The 15,693-nt window shown below is 36.2% G+C and overlaps 1 protein-coding gene across 3 annotated transcripts in view; it reads left to right on the top strand.

The window, feature by feature from the left end:
• LOC126764475 (tyrosine kinase receptor Cad96Ca) overlaps nt 1-15,693 on the top strand; it is a 244,431-nt gene that overhangs the window by 4,288 nt on the left and 224,450 nt on the right. For all 3 annotated transcript variants that reach the window (XM_050482159.1, XM_050482158.1, XM_050482160.1), the window contains exon 2: nt 15,499-15,684. In XM_050482159.1, coding sequence (XP_050338116.1) covers nt 15,540-15,684 — 145 coding nt within the window. In that variant the 5' untranslated portion in view covers nt 15,499-15,539. The remainder of the gene's footprint in view (nt 1-15,498; nt 15,685-15,693) is intronic.

The following is a 15,693-nucleotide window of genomic DNA, read 5'->3' as shown; positions in this document are numbered from 1 at the left end:
ACGTGTTTTGTTCGAGGCGAGTACGTATTGTTTAAAGCGACATGAATAGCACTTTTGTTGTCACAATGTAAGTCCATTACGGTTGATGCTTCTGGTGTCAATTCATCTTGCAGTCGCTGGAGCCACGTTGCCTCTTGGATGGCTGCTGTCATGGCCATAAATTCGGCTTCAGTTGATGATAACGCTACTGTTCGCTGGCGACGAGTGGACCAAGAAATAGGAGCACCTTGTAGCTTGAAGATGTAGCCGGTGGTTGATCGTCTTGCGACTAAGTCGCTACCCCAATCTGCATCGCAGAATCCAACAATGTCGCTTGTAACTGCATTGAATACAAGCCCACTGTTTATTGTACCCTTTAAGTACCTCATGACGCGTTTAACAGCAGTCCAATGGCCTTTACCTGGGTTTGAGGAGAATCGGCTTAATAAATTTACTGCGAAGCTTATGTCAGGACGGGTGATCTGCGAAGCGAATAACAAACAGCCAATAGCCTGCATGTAGGGTACTTTCGCCATTTCCTCTTTTTCAACGTCAGTAGTTGGCGACATTTCGCTGCTCATTTTTTGGTTTATGTCAATAGGTGTTGCCATAGAGTTGCAGTCGAACATTTCAAAGCGCCTTAACATGTCTGCTATATATTGATGCTGGTCAACCTCAATTGTACCCCGTACCTTGTTTCTTTGGACCCGCATACCAAGAACTGATGCAACTTCACCAAGGTCCTTCATTTTAAATCGTGATGACAACTCTTCCTTCAATTTGTTCAAACAATCTGCTCTATTTGAAAACAGAAGCACGTCGTCAACGTATAACGCCAGATAAAGTTTTTCGTCGCCTCTTATGCGATAGTACACGCACTGATCAACCTCACTTCGTGTCAAACCAATGCTTAATAAAGCGTCATTGAACTTGTCGTTCCACAACCGGCTTGACTGTTTCAGACCATAGAGTGATTTTTGTAATTTGCATACACGCCCTGACCCATCGTTGAATCCATCTGGCTGAGTCATATAGATGTCGTCATATAATTCAGTATTTAGAAATGCGGTAATCGCATCCATTTGATGGATAATTAAATTGTATTTAGCTGACAGTGCAAGCAAAAATCTTAGCGACGTATATCTGACTACAGGAGCAAATGTTTCCTCATAGTCGACACCATACTTTTGATTGCATCCCTTTACAACCAGTCTAGCCTTTCGACGCACAAACTGACCATTTGCATCCACTTTAGTTTTGAATACCCATCTACATTTAATGGCCTTTTTACCAGGTGGCAATTCAGTCAAACACCACGTTTTATTAATTCGAAGGGAATCCATTTCTGCCTGAGCGGCTGCTTTCCATTCATCTGAATAACTACTGCCCATCGCTTCTTGTATAGTATTGGGGTCACACGAGACAAAATCAACTGCGGAAAAATTATAATCCTGTCTCTTACCTGCGACTCTCTTAGAACGCCTCAACATATTTTCTTGCGCGTCTTCTGCTGTTTCAGAATCATTTGCGTTTTCATGGACAGGGGAATGGCTGTTGAATTTAATTTGATTAACTTCAACATCTGCACTGTGCTTTTGCTGTTGATCTACATTCGATAATTCCTGATTTTTATTAATTTCATTATCTTCTGCTGAATTATGAATGTGGCGTAATTTATTTTCAGGGGAATCGCTGTTTGACTTGACTTGATTAACCACAATATCATCACTATGATTACTTTGCTGTTCATCTGAATCATTTTCAGATGGAATTTCGAAAATGTAGTTGTTCCTTTTTTCGTCTTTGTTATGCGCTTCGATAAAGCTAACATGACGGCTTATTACAATTTTTTTGGTTTTATTATTGTACAAGCGGTATGCTTTGGTAGCCGTACAATATCCCAACATAACACACTCGACGGACTTACTATCTAGCTTTTTGCGTTTTTCACGTGGTATGTGACACATAGCTTTACAACCAAACACTCTCATGTGTTTCAAACTTGGTTTTTTTTTTGTCCATAGTTCCACTGGAGTTTTCGAATTAGATTTAAAGGGTACACGATTTAATATATAAGCTGCAGTGTTTGCAGCTTCTGCCCAAAATTTATGACTTAAACCCGAGTCTATTAGCATACAACGCACTTTCTCAATTATTGTTCGATTTAATCTTTCGGCTACACCATTTTGTTCAGGTGAATAGGGCGACGTGGTTTGGTGCACTATACCCGCTTGCGCTAATAAGTTTTTAAATTTTTCGTTGGTGTATTCGGTTCCATTATCCGAACGCAACACTTTAATTTTTCGCGACAACTGATTCTCTACGAGATTTTTAAACTTTACGAATTCTGCAAAAACTTCCGATTTACTTTTTATTGACACTAAGAAAATTTTGTGAGAAAAATCGTCAATAAATGTAACTATATAACGAGAGTTAGAAAACGATTTTACCGAAAATGGTCCCATAACATCCGAATGTATTATGTCTAATAAACCTTCAGCACGTGTTTCACTGATTTTAAAAGATGCTCGCGATTGCTTTCCTTTTAAGCATGTAATGCACTTTTCATCGTTCATTTTTCCGAATTCTACGCCGTACGATGCATTTTTTACTTTACGCAAGTGTTCGTCGCATATATGTCCCATTCTTCTGTGCCATAATTCATGTTGTCGCGCAATGAATGTTTTATTTATTTGATTTTTAGACGAGATTTCACAATTTAGCCGGTATAGCCCATTTACTTCACATGCACTGGCAATTAACTTTTGTTCATTGTTGTAGATTTTACAATCATCATTCTCAAAAACAACTTTATTGCCGTATTTGGTCATTTGTCGAACCGACAACAAATTTGCACAAAGCTCCGGCACATATTCCACGTTTTTCACAACACTTTCATTTTTTGAATGTTTTGTTAACAACACCATGTTTATATCGCCTTTTGATCTCACTGAAAGAGTTTTGTTATTTGCGATTAGAATGTTTTTATTTTGTACCGATTTTTCATTTACCATTATGTTATTATTTCTGGTCATGTGCGAAGTTGCGCCAGAATCAATGAACCAGTCATCTTGATGAATGTCATGTGTAAAGAGAGAAGCGAAAAGAACATTTTTTGTTTTATTAAACGTGCTGCCATCTCGTTTCGATTTGTTTGGGCATTGTTTTGCAAAATGACCTAATTGCTTACAAGAGTGGCACCGAAATTTTTTTCTTTCGGTTTCCCTTTAGAATATAGGACATTTTCAGAAAATTTATGGTCAAATTTTACATCCTGCAGTAATAGGGTTTTAACACTATCGATCGTCAGCTTTTCCTTTGAATTTTCAACAGCCAGCACTAGAGCACGGAAATCGTCTGGTAGACCTGCTAACATCAATGATGCAGTGAGCTCTTCGTCAATGTTCAGTCCAGCATTTTGAACTTTTAGTGACGTCATTACTATGGAGTTGACATACTCTTGTGTGGATACGTAATCCGAGAGTTGGCATTGAACTAATTGTTTCAGGAGCTCCACCTTGCGTGTAAGACCAGTGTCCTCGTATGCAGAGAGTAACACTGTCCACGCCTGCTTTGCGCTTTCTGCCGTTGCGATGTGTGAGAAATTATTTGGTTCTATCATCAGCGTAATTTCTGCTAATGCACGTTGATCGGAATCCAGTTCTTTTTCTGTAGACACTGCCGATAGCCCATTTTCAACTATCTTCCAGCAGTTTTTAATGATTAAATATGACTTCGCGTGCCGCTTCCATACATCGAAATTTTCGCGACCTTTAAGTTTTTCGAATGGAAAAGTTAACGCGTTGGTTGCCATGCCAAAATCTATATTCGTAATTATCTAGCTCACAGTAATCAATCCGCGCCGGAAACCTTTTTCAAAGTTTACTTTTCATGCTTTTCTACTTGAACCGATATTATTTCGTGACTTATAGGCCCATAACCTGTTGTAAACTTAGTTTTATCTGGAAGCCGAACTAAAACACGTCATCTTCAAGTGAACTTAAAACGGAAGTAAAGTATATTTTATTAAAGAATAATATGTCCGCTTATATGAGCAGAGTTGCATTTAATAAGTATAAATGATCGTTCTATTTAATTTTCAACATAAGCGAGTGCGGATACTTAAGCAAGTGGTACTTAAAACCATAACTTCTATGAATTTCAAAAAACAAACCGTGAGATGCAGCAAGATATAATATAGGCTGTTAAGAGTGATGAGGGAGGATTTGATTTTCATTTTAACATGAATCAGAGGAATATTGAATATTTTCCTTGAAACATTTCTTGAATTGAAAATCCACAAATAAACTATGTTGTCACTTTTTCTATCCATAAAATTTCAGAAATATATTCAATTTATAAATTTTAGCTTTTGAAATCGTCGCGAAAAGAAGCTTGTAGGCAAGGCATGCTCGGGGAGATGTAATGGCCTCTGCTTTTATGAATGAATCGAATATGCTTTTTGAAAGTACGTTTGCACTGATGAATGAAAATTTTGTTGTTGGGTAATTTACTATAAATTTTGACGTCGGCAATTTGGCTGCCATTTGGTTTCTGATGCTTTTTAAAACGATTGTTGTTTTTGTAGAACAATATTTGTAATTTTTGCGGGTGACATATCCACATGTGAACGCATGTAAGTGTGTATGTTGTGTATGCATTGTTTGTGTGGGAATGTCATACGCACATATTTACATGTGCACTCATATTGTAAGTATGTATGATGATTTTTGAGACTATTGTTGTTTTTCCAGAATGTTTGTATTTTTATACTCTCGCAACAAAGTTGCTAAGGAGAGTATTATAGTTTTGTTCACATAACGGTTGTTTGTAAGTCCTGAAACTAAAAGAGTCAGATATAGGGTTATATATACCAAAGTGATCAGGGTGACGAGTAGAGTTGAAATCCGGATGTCTGTCTGTCCGTCCGTACGTGCAAGCTGTAACTTGAGTAAAAATTGAGATATCTTGATGAAACTTGGTACACGTATTTCTTGGCTCCATAAGAAGGTTAAGTTCGAAGATGGGCAAAATCGGACCACTGCCACGCCCACAAAATGGCGAAAACCGAAAACATATAAAGTGTCATAACTAAGCCATAAATAAAGATATTAAAGTCAAATTCCTCACAAAGGATCGCATTAGGAAGGGACATATTTGGAAGTAATTGTTTTGGAAAAGTGGGCGTGGCCCCGCCCCCTACTAAGTTTTTTGTACATATCTCGGAAACTGCTATAGCTATGTCAGCTAAACTCTACAGAGTCATTTCCTTCAGCATTTCCATACACAGTTCAAAAATGGAAGAAATCGGATAATAGCCACGCCCACCTCCCATACAAAGGTTATGTTGAAAATCACTAAAAGTGCGTTAACCGACTAACAAACAACGTCAGCAACACTAAATTTTACGGAAGAAATGGCAGAAGGAAGCTGCACCCAGGCTTTTTTTTAAATTGAAAATGGGCGTGGCGTCGCCCACTTATGGACCAAAAACCATATCTCAGGAACTACTTCACCGATTTCAATGAAATTCGGTATATTATATTTTCTTAATACCCTGATGACATGTACGAAATATGGGTGAAATCGGTTTACAACCACGCCTTCTTCCAATATAACGCCATTTTGAATTCCATCTGATGCCTTCTCTGTATAATATTATAAATACATTAGGAACCAATGATGATGGCGGAATAAAACTTTACACAAATACGGTATTTGAAAACAAGTAAGGAAGGGATAAGTTCGGGTGTCACCGAACATTTTATACTCTCGCATGATAAAGTGATAATCGAGATTTCATTATACGTCATTTACATATTTTTCAAATACCGTATTTTGTAAAGTTTTATTCCGCTATCATTATTGGTTCCTAATGTACAATATATTATACAGAGAAGGCATCAGATGGAATTCAAAATAGCGTTATATTGGAAGAAGGCGTGGTTGTGAACCGATTTCATCCATATTTCGTACATGTCATCAGGGTGTTAAGAAAATATTATGTACCGAATTTCATTGAAATCGGTCTAGTAGTTCCTGAGATATGGTTTTTGGTCCATAAGTGGGCGAGGCCACGCCCATTTTAATTTTAAAAAAAAGCCTGGGTGCAGCTTCCTTCTGTCATTTCTTCCGTAAAATTTAGTGTTTCTGATGTTTTTTGTTAGTCCGTTAACGCACTTTTAATGATTTTCAACATAACCTTTGTATGGGAACTGTATATGGAAATACCTGAAGGAAACGACTCTATAAAGTTTGGTTGATAAAGCTATAGTAGTTTCCGAGATAAAAAAATTACGTCCAAATATGCCCCTCCCTAATGCGATCCTTTTTGCAAAATTTCACTTTAATATCTTTATTTATGGCTTCGTTATGACACTTTATAGGTTTTCGGTTTCCGCCATTTTGTGGGCGTGGCAGTTGGCCGATTTTGCCCATCTTCGAACTTAACCTTCTAATGGAGCCAAGGAATAAGTGTACCAAGTTTCATCATGATATCTCAATTTTTACACAAGTTACAGCTTGCACGGACGGACGGACAGACAGACATCCGGATTTCAACTCTACTCGTCACCCTGACCCCTTTGGTATAATAACCCTATATCTGACTCTTTTAGTTTTAGGACTTACAAACAACCGTTATGTGAACAAAACTATAATACTCTCCTTAGCAACATTGTTGCGAGAGTATAAATATGTAAATGACGGATAATGAAATCTCGATTATCACTTTATCATGCGAGAGTATAAAATGTTCGGTGACACCCGAACTTAGCCCTTCCTTACTTGTTTGATTTACATGCGTACGCATATATTATTTGTGTGAGAATGTCATACGCACATACATCGATATATGTGTACGTAAATATAGAGAAGCGCGCGCTTTTTATGTTACTGATAAATGATAATATCTTGATTTGAAATTGATTTGTACTTGCATACATACATACATATGTATATATCTGCAGGATAGATGCGTATGAAAGTTTTTTAAAGAATGATAAGAGGTGTGATTTACATATTTAATTATTGTAATATATTATGTTTTTAGGATATTACGATAATATTTCATATATATTATATAGCATATATACATGCATACGAAATTATATAATACTAGCTGACCCCGCAGCCGTTGTCCTGCGTGAAATTATGTGTTTTGAAATAAAAAGAAAGTTATATTTATCATTTCATTTTTTTTTCAATGTAACGCAGCTTGATAAACAACATTTTTTGGTTTCTGTTCCGATGTACAGAAAAGATGGTTTTCCAACTCATGAGCACGCCACGTATATCTGACTGTGTGAAAAACATAGCATTTCCAAATTTATGCCTCACACTATGCGACTATCCTTGTGTCCTGTTGATTGTCATCTCAAATGCAATTTTCACTGGAAACGGAATACTTTTGAACTGAAATTGCAAATCGTTAGAACTCAAAGAAATTTTTAGATTCAAGCATTCTGCCCCCTTGTATTCGATAGCGCAGATTGCGGAACATAATAACGACAGATCCGACTGTGAGACGCAAATGATGCGGTGGCATTTAAAGCCTATCCAAAGAATTTAGAAATTCCACTGGATAATTCACGGCGTCGTCTTCATTGTCTAGACGGTCGATCGACTTGTATGAGCGCAAGTCTCCCAGAATTTGACTTCGAATGAAATTGTTATCGCGAAAATTGTGCGAACTTCATTTTCATTCCAGTGATTAACGTGTTCCAGCAATTGTAATTGCTGGCTTACTTCTCCAAAACTTGCACACACCGTACCATTCACAGTAAGCAATAACTCACATAAAGTTGAACCGCGTACATTATTCAATAGCAACCGAAGGTAGAAACAATCGTCGTTTTTCGGGTGGATTGTGTAAATTCGTCCTAATGCATTAGTTGAGAACACATCTGGATGTCAATCTACTGGTTGGCCTTGCTTTCTGCGCAACTATTTTTTCGACGATGCATTCCATGTATAATATCAAGGTATTTCCGAATAGACCAATGTTCTCGCAAACTGATCACTGACTAAGGTTGAGAAAAAACTCGTCAATGTCAATTTTGTTGTTAGAAGTGTTGCCGCTGGCGTACTGTATTCTCTGGGTTGAAATACACTCTTTGACCATTCTCCAAATTAACTGCGAGACTCACAACAGTCGGAAAACTTTGACGAATTGCAAAAGTAAATATCCTACGAAGCGCTTTATTGCAGTTCACGTATCGACCGTATCGTTCAAGACCAATAATCGCCATATTGCTTCCTTTGGTGACGTACTTCCAAACGTATTTTATCGATTTCACCAAACTGCAATATTAAACATTGAACAATCAATTATCGTAACTGTTGCTTGAAAAGTCATGCTGTGACATCGAGATGATCCCTTGCTGATTGACCGCGATCCATAATTCCGCACGTTTGTCACCGCATCCTGGAAGTACTTCTTGCCTTGCCTTGCCTTGGGCTGCCATACGTTGATGGCAAAAAGAACGCCGACCGATATTAGGGCGACCTCTTCGTGGCTTTGTAACAAAGTTCAATCTGCACTTGACCCCTTTATGTGAAACACACGAAAAGTTTTCACTGAATAATTTTCAATAATTTTTCTTTTGAATAGCCGGAATAAAAAAGAAAGCGACCGAAATTAAACGATTCAAATAATTTACAAATCAAAATATTGAAAAACAAAACAAACAAAAATTGAAAAAACATTGTACTCTTTGGAATTATCCAATTTTCCGACTTCTCCACATGAAAAGTGTAAGGAGTTTTTATTTCTAAACCTTCCATGATCCACAACGAACAATCTCTGAAAATTTTATCAAGATTGGTTCAGCCGTTCTCTTAGCGTTTCTAACAAACAAACATTCATTCGTTTGTATGTGAAAGAGAAAAGGGCTGTTTTAGGGGTTTTCCGGCAATTATTCGATTTTTTCTCTCCGTAAAAACCATCCTTGAACCTCAACGTACATTAAAAAAAAAAAATTATCAAACTTGGTTCAGTCGTATAAAAGTTATGAGCGTACATACATTTTGGCGATTCATTTTTATTTATAGTATATATGTACATAGATTATCAAAGATAAGAAATATTTGAAAAGTATCTTTTATTTGGACATTAACTACAAATATTGCGATGAAAATAGCATAATTTAGATTTTGCATGAATTCACAAAAATTCGCAAAATGATATTCATATCAATTGATATGATCGCATGTAAACATATAAACATATAAGCAAAAGAGCTACAACAATACCATAGTAAAGGTATCATGGTATTCTGTTTACTACGTTGATGACACACATGGCAATGTAGTAAACTCAAATACTACCTTTGATTCATAGGCATTAAATATTTCAAAGAAAATTGTAAACAATAAATACATATGCAAATGTGTGTTATGGAGAAAATAAGTGCAATTATTTAAAATACTATAAAGTTAATGTATTTTCATCACAAAAAAACGATTTGGTAAAAGACTGAAACATCATAGTATTGTTACCAGAGAACGTATATTTATAGAGAAGGTTCACGATGTCGAGAATTTAGGGATATTTCAATTTTGGGATATTTACTGTTTTGGATGAGCGTGTTTCACCACAGAAAATTATTAGCGTGTTTCACCACTTAACATCAGGGGACACGAAAATAGCAGAATTTAGCATTTTCAGTGTTAAATGAGAAAAATAATAATTCCAATGTTAAGGAATGTACGCTTACAGATTCGCATATTTACTATGCGCAAACGATGCTGCATATAATTTATAGATCGGTATACATATTTGTTATGAAAGCACATAAGTATGTACATTAGAGTGATACAAAAAAAAATTTTTGTTTTTCGTTTGGTACTCGGAAAAATAGGTTCCTAGACACCTCTAAGAAAGCCTCTCCAAACATGAGTTTTTAACTGTAACGGGAAGGTCTTCCTACATACAGTTTTCTATTTTTTCTTATTATCAGATAGAAAAATTTATATCTCGCTTCCAACTACTTGAAAAAATATCTTGTTCCTTAGATTTTGTAGTAAATTCAATGCTCTACAAAAAAGGTCTATTATGATTTTTTCGTAAGCCCAAACGTTTAAAAGATATTAACAGATAAAGTTTGATTATTTTTGGGAACATTTTTTTATTTCTGATGAATTTTATAGCTCAATGAAAAAAATTATTAAAATTGTTATACTATATAATAAAATATTTGAGACAGAATTGATATCGTTAATAAATAACAATAACAGAATCGGGCCAAGATGACTACCTCGCTACTATCTGAATATACATTAATTTATTCAGAAATAGTATCCTAAAATATTACTTATTGTGTTCTAAGATAAGAAGTTACCCATTGAAGAAACCAAGTCAGCCTAGAAAATTAAGTTCATGTTCGAGAGTAGGGAGATTACCTTATTTTATTATTGGTAAAGTCAGTGAAGATCCGTACGCCTGTGTTCCCTAAAAACCAATGATACATGGTTTACAAATTCAAGTAGATTTATTAGATTAGATTTACCTTTATGAAATACATGGAGAGAAGAAGAAATTAACGGCGACATCGAAAAAGTTGTATGGTCTGCAATGATAGCTTCAAAAATTGTATGTGTTTTGCGATATCCCTAGTGTTTTCGATATATGATCTAAATCCATTTTTATGCAAAGGGATTATAAACGATTGTTTACATATTGAAGGAAATACTATATAAATAATACCTTCTTTAAGAGGGGAAGTCAAAGGCAAGAAGATATATTTTTCTATAAGCAAGAGGGTATAATATCTGGGCCGTAATTAAAAGATGATTTGAACTTTTTTAAAACAAGTAAGACGCCTACTTCAAAAATAATTGGAGGAGTATTCGGACAGATCACGTGTAGATAGGAAAATTTTTTAGGGGAATTAGTAGAGCAGTTTGACTTGAAAAGTACTGCAAACGTTTTGGAAACAATGTGATTGTCACATGAGATGATAGATTTGTATTTCATTGTGGACGGAAATTTGGGAAACCTACTTTTGGAGTTAACGAATATATAAAACAATATTGGATTATGTACTATATTATTGTTAACCTTATTTAAGTAAATTTTATAACATTTTTTGTTTAGGTCCGAATATTGTTGACGCAGTGCGGAATATTTGAAATAGTTGACAAGTGAACCAGTTCTTTTAAAATGTTCAAAAGCTTGAGTTTTGTTGTTTTTAAATTTTTAAATCTTTCAATAACTATGGTTTTGTATTTTTACGTTTATTAACATACTTCTCAAATAATTTCACAATAGTTTTTTTTTAAATGAGAGACACTCAATTCAAAGCCAATTTACAATAGAAAGTTCAGTAATAAACTTTTTAAAGTTAGCTTTTGCAAAGTTAAAGCGTATACAGACATTAAGGGTTTGATGATTACTATCCAGTACATTGCCTGTGATGCCAGCAGTTATTTAAAAAGCAAAATAATACGATACCTCAAGTGAAACATGATGGTTTATCTGGATCACAGAACATTTTTGATGTGTACTAAATCTAAGCACTTACAAGTTTATTCTGAATTAAATTAATATGGTTCAGACCCAACTCGAACATGTTTTCCAAAACTTCCTTAAAGTATACCGATTGTAAATAGGTACAATGTAATCATCAAAAGCTTTCCATGATGTACATGGTAAATTCAAATCACGCAACACAATTATTGAATCAGAATTATTTTCCATCGAGATAACACTATCGATTAAAGAAGCATGTTGCATATGTACGGATAATCCGATTAGATAGGTACATATATGTATAAGAAAGAAAATAAAGCCAAAAAATTGGTTAGTTCCAGGAACGAGGGCATCTTCGCAAGAAATATAATAATGTACGACTAATAGAACACCTTCCCTGGTCAGCCGATCACATCTAAATACTTGAAAATCGGTTTTTAAGATCTTATATTAAAAAATATAAGGTTTTACAAATGCTTCTGTAAGTCCAATTATATGATAATTATAATTAGTACTGTTTAAATTTATGCATTCAGTACATTCTTATAATAAATACTCATAATAACATGACCTCCAATATTCTAATAATAAATACTCAGCTAATTTCTAGTAGTGGCATTCTTTTCTAGTACCTACTCAGTTGTTTTTATCTCCGTAGATGCTTTCGGAATTTTACCAACTTTTCCCTCAGTTTGACTTCTAAGTTTTAGCACAAATCCACATACAAAAGCCTCGGGTGGCCAGAATGAGCTATCTAAAATCTTTTTAAAGGTTTCCAGAAAACGTCTATTTTAAACGAAAATATATTAGTGTTAGAGTTAAACTTACGGATAAGGACCCATCAATTTTTAAATGCAACAAAACATAAGACTTTATAGTCTCACCCGAGATATCTTTGGCAAATCTAGAAAGAAATATAGATTGTTTAGGCGATATTACTACCAAATTTTTAACAGACACTCCTACATTTTTAGAGGGAGCGTCTTGAACATTGAAACGCATTTTACCGTTAGCTAGAGATTTTGGGGAATTGAGATCTTTGGATGTTGATGGTTTATCAGAAAGATATATCTATTACTTCACGTGAAGGACGTTTACGCTTAGTGCGGGCTTTTAAGAATCGTTAGAATAATTTAGACAACTAAAATATTTGACCAATTGTTCGTAGTGCCTAAATTTTTCGGTGAGGGTTACAATATCCCAATTTCATTAAAGCCATTGCGCGTCTGTTTATAACCAGATCAATTTTAATCGATCTGCAATTTAAACTGGACGAACGCAACTCTTACCGTAAATAATAGAATCTAAGATTCATCCTGTCAGAGAAGGTACCATCTTCTATAAGAGTGTACAGCTGCTGGCGTATGCCGATGATATTGGTATCATCGGCCTCAACACCCGCGCCGTTAGTTCTGCTTTCTCCAGGCTGGACAAGGAAGCACAGAAAATGGGTCTGGCAGTGAACGAGGGCAAGACGAAATATCTCCTGTCATCAAACAAACAGTCGTCGCACTCGCGACTTGGCTCTCACGTCACTGTTGACAGTCATAACTTTGAAGTTGTATATAATTTCGTCCATTTGGGAAGCAGTATTAACACCACCAACAATGTCAGCCTGGAAATCCAACGCAGGATTGCTCTTGCCAACAGGTGCTACTTCGGACTGAGTAGGCAATTGAAAAGTAAAGTCCTCTCTCGACGAACAATAGCCAAACTCTATAAGTCGCTCATAATTCCCATCCTGCTATATGGTGCAGAGGCTTGGACAATGACAGCAACCGATGAGTCGACGTTACGAGTTTTCGAGAGAAAGGTTCTGCGAAAGATTTATGGTCCTTTACGCGTTGGTCACGGCGAATATCGCATTCGATGAAACGATGAGCTGTGCCAGATATACGACGACATTGACATAGTTCAGCGAATTAAAAGACAACGGCTACGCTAGCTAGGTCATGTTGTTCGGATGGACGAAAACACTCCAGCTCTGAAAGTATTCAACGCAATACCCACCGGGGAAGCAGAGGAAGAGGAAGACCTCCACTCCGTTGGCAGGACAAAGTGGAGAAGGACCTGGCTTCGCTTGGAATATCCAATTGGCGCCACGTAGCGAAAAGAAGAAACGACTGGCGCGCTGTTGTTAACTCGGCAACAATCGCGTAAGCGGTGTCTACGCCAATTGAGAAGAAGAAGAAGATTCTTCCTGTCAGTCCTGCACATTTAAGATGGGCAAGGCCATTAATATACCAGCGTGAGACATGGCGATCTGACTCGCGTTTAATATTTAAATTGGGAAAGTTACACACTTAATAAAAACCAACAATAAATAAATATAAATTGTTAATCCAACTACTTAGTTTTATAAGAATATCAAAATGTGTGACCATAGTAAACAATCAGGTGAAAGAAAATGTCAAAACACAAGGGAGCAATAAAAATCTGGACTAAATGCATAAATTTTTGACGTTGCGCAGTTATTATCGAGAATATCCATATTTAACAATTTTATAAATATATAACTCATTCACATAATCGTCATAAGGTATGTTGGAATAAAATATGATAAAATTAGTATGTTATATGTGATTTCACCTAAAGGTGATCGGTGCCACGTCCATCATTTACGATTAGCAACGGCTTAATCTCGGTTGTACAATTCAATGTCTTTTGCACTTTTATTCATTAAGTTCTCCTATTTTTAATAGATGTTGACACACACCAAAGAATATGTGTACAAATTTTCATGACGATATCTTGATCTATATAACCCTTTATCTATCTCTATTATTTTTAGGTAATAGGAAAAGACCTTAGGTGAACAAAATTATTGTACTCGTTAGCAACCTGTTGTTGGAATATAAGACTAAATAAAACTTTAAAGGCTGCGTTTTACCAGGTTCGCCACATTGTGTGTAGTTCATATACATCTTCTTCTACTTAATTGGCGTAGACACCGCTTACGCGATTATAGCCGAGTTAACAACAGCGTGCCACTCGTTTCTTCTTTTCGCTACGTGGCGCCAATTGGATATTCCAAGCGCAGCCAGGTCCTTCTCCACCTGGTCCTTCCAACGGAGTGGTGGTCTTCCTCTTCCTCTGCTTCCCCCGGCGGGTACAGCGTCGAATACTTTCAGAGCTGGAGTGTTTTCGTCCATTCGGACAACATGACCTACCCAGCGTAGCCGCTGTCTTTTAATTCGCTGAACTATGTCAATGTCATCGTATATCTCGTACAGCTCATCATTCCATCGAATGCGATATTCGCCGTTGCCAACGCGCAAAGGACCATAAATCTTTCGCAGAACTTTTCTCTCAAAAACTCGCAACGTCGACTCATCAGTTGTTGACATCGTCCAAGCCTCTGCACCATATAGCAGAACGGGAATTATGAGTGACTTATAGAGGTTGGTTTTTGTTTGTCGAGAGGGGACTTTTCTTTTCTATTGCCTACTCAGTCCGAAGTAGCACCTGTTGGCAAGAGTTATCCTGCGTTGGATTTCTAGGCTGACATTGTTGGTGGTGTTTACGCTGGTTCCAAGATAGACGAAGTTATCTACAACTTCAAAATTATGACTGTCCACAGTGACATGATTGCCAAGTCGCGAGTGCGACGACGGTTTGTTTGATGACAGGAGATATTTCGTCTTGCCCTCGTTCACTGCCAGACCCATTTCTTTTGCTTCCTTGTCCAGTCTGGAGAAAGCAGATCTAACGGCGCGGGTGTTGAGGCCGATGATATCAATATCATCTATAATATATATCAGTCGATGCCATAATAATTATAAATTTCTTAAATCGTTTACATTAATTTCGAATTACGGATGACACAATCTATTTGATTGGCCGCATTTAGAGCGGCGTTGTCCTAGTTAAACTCACTTAAGTAAAACGTATATTGAAAATGATATTAAAGTTAATTTTAACGGATATGATTTTGGTGAAATGCCGCACTTGTCTTATACTCACAGAATACTAACGCATCTATTGTAAGAGCTGTATGTATAATGAGAGTTTTTATATTAATTCTAATGTTTTAATATGTACTTTTACAGAACCAGTGTTTTCTATATGGTTGTTTAATCTTTTATATTCAATGGATTTATTCATTAAAATATTTATGTGGAGGATATCGGTATGGAACCAAGAAAGTATTCGTGTGTTAAACGCACATCCAATTTTCCTTCTGATGACAGCCCTTAATTTTAAAATAATAACTCTTTGTTACGTCATTGAGCCAGGTAAGTACC

Source organism: Bactrocera neohumeralis, unplaced genomic scaffold (genome assembly GCF_024586455.1).
Source record: "Bactrocera neohumeralis isolate Rockhampton unplaced genomic scaffold, APGP_CSIRO_Bneo_wtdbg2-racon-allhic-juicebox.fasta_v2 cluster09, whole genome shotgun sequence".
In the NCBI taxonomy this organism is placed as follows: Eukaryota; Metazoa; Arthropoda; class Insecta; order Diptera; family Tephritidae; genus Bactrocera; species Bactrocera neohumeralis.
The sequence above is the reverse complement of the archived record's forward strand: the minus strand, read 5'-3'. Positions and strand labels throughout refer to the sequence as shown.